This window comes from Crassostrea angulata, chromosome 5 (assembly GCF_025612915.1).
Source record: "Crassostrea angulata isolate pt1a10 chromosome 5, ASM2561291v2, whole genome shotgun sequence".
Lineage (NCBI taxonomy): Eukaryota > Metazoa > Mollusca > Bivalvia > Ostreida > Ostreidae > Magallana > Magallana angulata.
This window is the reverse complement of record NC_069115.1, coordinates 12,096,103-12,100,883: the sequence shown is the minus strand read 5'-3', so window position 1 is coordinate 12,100,883 and position 4,781 is coordinate 12,096,103. Positions and strand designations below refer to the sequence as shown.

General features: G+C 32.1%; 1 protein-coding gene across 1 annotated transcript; it reads right to left on the bottom strand.

Moving 5' to 3' along the window:
- Positions 1 to 1,645: 1,645 nt before the first annotated feature.
- LOC128185104 (uncharacterized) lies at positions 1,646 to 2,086 on the bottom strand. Its single transcript, XM_052854783.1, has one exon. It carries the CDS (start codon positions 2,084 to 2,086, stop codon positions 1,646 to 1,648), a length of 441 nt encoding a protein of 146 aa, XP_052710743.1.
- Between the last annotated feature and the right edge of the window lie 2,695 nt (positions 2,087 to 4,781).

The following is a 4,781-nucleotide window of genomic DNA, read 5'->3' as shown; positions in this document are numbered from 1 at the left end:
AACTTTTTCAAATCGTGGCAAGAATGAGTGTATGGGTCATAGCATGTACAGCTAACAGATCGATAGGCAATCTCTCCAGGTTTTTTTGTGATCATCTGGTGAATTTTCATGGTTCTAGGCATGGATTTCAATGATGGAAGCAATTTGCGCTTTTCTTCAACCATATTAGTAGGTCCGTGGAAGACTGAAATATTCAATTTCTCTTCTTCAAGCGTTTCTTTAAAAGAAATTGCGTCTTTTATATCTCTGCCATGCAACACCTTCCGATTGGCCGTTCGTTTGAGGGTGCCTCTCACCCCGTCAGGAGCACCTTTCCCGTGACCTGATTCATGGAAATTCCATGTAGCCATTGATATGCCACGAGCTGCAATTTAGGTAGCAAAAACAAAGAAATTTCCTTTTTGTCGGTATTGAGTTGTTGGACCGTCACTAAAGATGTGCAATGCATTTAGGTGTGGGTTTTCTCTTTGCATTCTGTCAAGAACTGGCTCCAAATAGGTTCAAATTGCAGGGGGGCTGTGATCCATTGAGTCTGATACAGTCGCAAAAGAACAGGCTGAATTGTTTCCGTTGTAGTAAACTCCTGTGTGAATTGTAATTTGACTGTGTGAGGCACCAAAGTGCATGCTTTGAATTTCTCTACTAAGTTTAGTCTGAAAATTTTCAGCAAAATCGATGTGTAGAAGAGCTTCATTTTCTTGCAAGTTTTCCTTGGTCAGTCGGTAGTGTTTAAGCTGATTACCAATGTTGAAAGAGTGTATCTTGAATCTGACCATTTGGTCAGTGAATAAGTCAAGAAGGTTTCCAACAGTACCTTTTGTCTGTTCTTTCATAGTGATTGTAATTTCTTTTTCTTCTGACCTAACTATTCTTTTTTCTTTTCTTTTTTGACACCCATTGATACCATTCAATATCCATATTGGAATCAATTTTGTTTTCTGTGAAACATACATCTTTGCATGTTTCACAATACCAATACATGCAGCTCATTTGTTCAATGTCAGATGATTTTTCCTTTAAAAGGAGCAAGAGTTTGCTGGTACTGATGACTCCTTTTTTGTATAAGGCATCTGTGTATAAGGCATCTGCCATGAATTGGATGTTTTCGTGAATCTTGCATGCACAAGTCTCACGGTCTCTCTCTGATGGTGGAACAACCCAAAATGGTTTTTGTTTGCAAAAGGGTGAGTAACTTATCCTGAATATTTTTTCACCCAAATACTTCTGATGTAGTTCCTTCAGGCTGCAAAGCAGAGTTCTTTTTTGTTTCTTTACCTTTTTTCTTGTGACAGTATCCTTGACTCCTGCGGTCAAACGATTATTGTCGTCTCTTTCAAAGAAGTTTTTTAACTCCTTGTTCAACCTCTGAGTCATACTGTATTTCCTCTTCTGAATCTTTTTGTTTTGCATGCCAATCTCCATTTTGGCTCTGCTCAGACAGCGGTATTTACGAACAATGTTGGCCGAAAGAACATTTGACAATGTGCGTTTTAGCTGTTGGTTTCCTCTCCTGTACTTTTGCTTTATTACTTCTGTTAGCACAAAGTGAAACTCAAGAGAGCGTCTTACAATGTTTCTTTTCTTTTTAGATGGAAAGTTAAATTTTACACCTCTCAACATTTTCGTTGACCTAGAATGCAGTGATTCAACTGAACATTTCGTGTTTTTCTCTTTTTCTCTCAACCATCTCTTCATACTTCATATACATCATTTTTTTCTTTCTCTCTTCTCGCAGCTGCTCTTGTAACTTGATCTTATCACGATAACATTTTGCTCTAGACTTTTCGCGACGTTTGGCCCCAGAAGATTGTTGATGTGGCTGAGCAAGTATTGGAGAATCAGGAGGGGTAAGTAAATTCTGATTGTCCTTTTTTCTCTTTCTGCAGAGTTTTTGAATTTTCCGCCATGTTCTTCGTTGCTGTCGTTGATCTCTCGAACTCAGCTGGTCTACGTGTTTCCGTTTCCCGACAGCTACATCTTGGATATATCTAAGTCTTCTCTTTTCCGGGTACTGTGACCTTCTCTGAGGATCACTGTCTCTCTTTTCCCGATATCTTCTCTGCTTTTCTGCATTAGTTAATGCCATGAGCTGAAGAAAAAACAATAGAAAAAATTGTGACTCTCTCTTATTATTATATATATTTTGAATGAAATATAATAATTTAATTTAATGCCATGATTTTCAATTATCAACTTTAAAAATTATCAATATATTATAAAAGCAAAGGTGTAATTGATACATATAACATGCACATGTCATTGGCGTTACCATGTACTTTAACTTTCTTTTATGAGATAAATATTCAAAACGGATAAACTTAGATTATTTTAATTTCCTTGGAGTTTATTAATTTTTTATTTACTTGCTAAAAAATAAACATTTCATAATTTCACATAACAAATATTTATTTTATAACACTTTTGTCATTGGTATTACATGCGCATGTCATTGGCGTTACTATTGTACCTAAAATTCTTTTTTGAGATAAATTGCAAAACTGGATTAACTTTGATTATTTTAATTCACATTTAAGTTAAGTTTTTCTTTATACCAGCTTAACTAAACAAACATTTTCTTATTTCACAAACAAATATGCATTTTATTTTAATGTTGTCATTGGTATTACATGCACATGTCATTGGCGTTACCATTTCATCATAAAATTTCTTTTTTGAGGTAAATTTTAAAAATGGATGGACTTTTATTTTTTCTTCTGATATGTATTCTATTCCTTGACAATTGACCAGCTTTATAAAATTAACATATCATTATTTTACAAAACAAATATTCATTTTATGATATTTTTGTCATTGGTATTACATGCACATGTCATTGGCGTTACCATTTTATCTTATATTTTCTTTTTTGAGATAAATTTTAAAAATAGCAGAACTTTTATTTTTTCTACCGATATGTATTCAATCCCTTTACGATTGACCAACTTTATAAAATCAACATATTATTATTTTACCAACAATTATTTATTTTTATAGTATTTTTGTCATTGGTATTACTTGACATGTCATTGGCGTTACTTTTGTACCTAAATTTGTAATTTTTTTTTTAGAAAAACGTTTTTAAAAATTAAAAATTAAATCAAATACCTTAATATTTAAATTAAAATTGATAAAAGTTGTAAATTAGAAATGAAGTTGCATTTTGTTAAAAAATAGAAGAATATGTAACGAAATATATATTTTCTGTCAGTGGTGTAACCAAACTCATCACTGGTGTTACTTTGTAGCAGTAACACCAATGACAGTAACACCAATGACAAAAAGTACATAAATGGGCTGCTATACTTAAAGGTCATATGAAACGATATCCTGACCATATTGAGTTATATACGGGAATGAGTTCATAAGTGCCTATTTAATAAGACTGACATTGTTTTTTGGATATTTTATGCAAAATGTGAGCGCCACAGTCGATCAAAATTACTTAATCGGGAAAAGGAACATTGACTTACGCGGCTTACCTCCCTTGCTTATGACGTCAGTAAGACCCAATCACCTTATAAAGCTTTTTTGTGAATACAAATATCCATGTCATTTTGCAGCATTTTAAAAGAAAAAAAATACTATTTTATATAAAAACTTGTATAATTATACAATAATCAACCACGTCAGTATTTTTTCTCTCAAGAAATGAAATCGTGTGCGTGGTTATTTACATGTAATAGCGTGTACATAATGATATTCAGTTTCGAGACTGCAGGGAGAATAAATGATTTTCTTCATAGATCCACATGCAAGTATAATATAATTTTAATATAAGCATATTTATATGTTTTATTTTGATTTTTTTAATGAAATTGACAAATTCAAAAATAAGTCTGATCGTTTTTTCCCATTTGCACGTTCATGCAATTCATTAAGATTTTTTTTCTAAACAACTTGTAGGCCTCTTTGTGCCTCATTCGCTTCACGATTATATTGTTTGTTTCACTTTCAAATTCACAAATATGTTACCATTTAATCATTTTTAGTCTAAGAAAAATTTCTTCAAATGTTTTGTTTTTGAAACGTGTACTTGAATGTGCGGTGTTTTGATTTTAAAACGTGTATGTGCGGTGTTTACTCACAGATCCCTTTTATCTCACTTTCTTCCGCAATGTTTTCTTTCGGTTTTTTTTTATCATTATTGATGCTTGTTCTTAATAAAATCTGTTGATTCTCTTCACATTCGTTCACAACTATTTTTTATCAAACAACCGACTTATTTTACCGATACATTTCTAAATCCTTAAATGCCATATTTCCGCGATCTAATTTAATAAAACGTTAGTAAACGTGTACACAACGTATTTTCTAACGATATTGCTACATGTATATGTCAATAAGTCAGAAATTTATATTATTTCGAAATAAAATTTAAGAATAATTTTGCGGCATTTTATAGCAGCTCTTAAATACAAACAATGTACACAATGCCTCAAATATTTTCATTGGCCTGCCTTATATACTTTTTTATGTGACAAAATAAATCAAATCAATTTAAATGCTTTAATTCCCTTTAAATGTAGCTCAATCATTATACGTAACGAAGAAGAAAATGATGTTTCTATTTCAAAAGGATAAGGATAATTCATTAATCAGCTGTAAATGTTGGAGCATTTCTTTCGTTAAATTTCCACTCCAGTACGGGATCTTCATCATGATTTTACTTTTGTGAGAAGCTGATATTAGATTTATTCATTAACGACCAATTAAAACTAAGTCATCTGTAGGCTACTACGAAATCAAATGATCTCATTTGAAAAGAAAGACACTTCATATAT

Coding starts and splice junctions, on each gene's coding strand:
- LOC128185104 (XM_052854783.1), bottom strand. CDS start 2,086: ATGGCATTAACTAATGCAGAAAAGCAGAGAAGATATCGGGAAAAGAGA.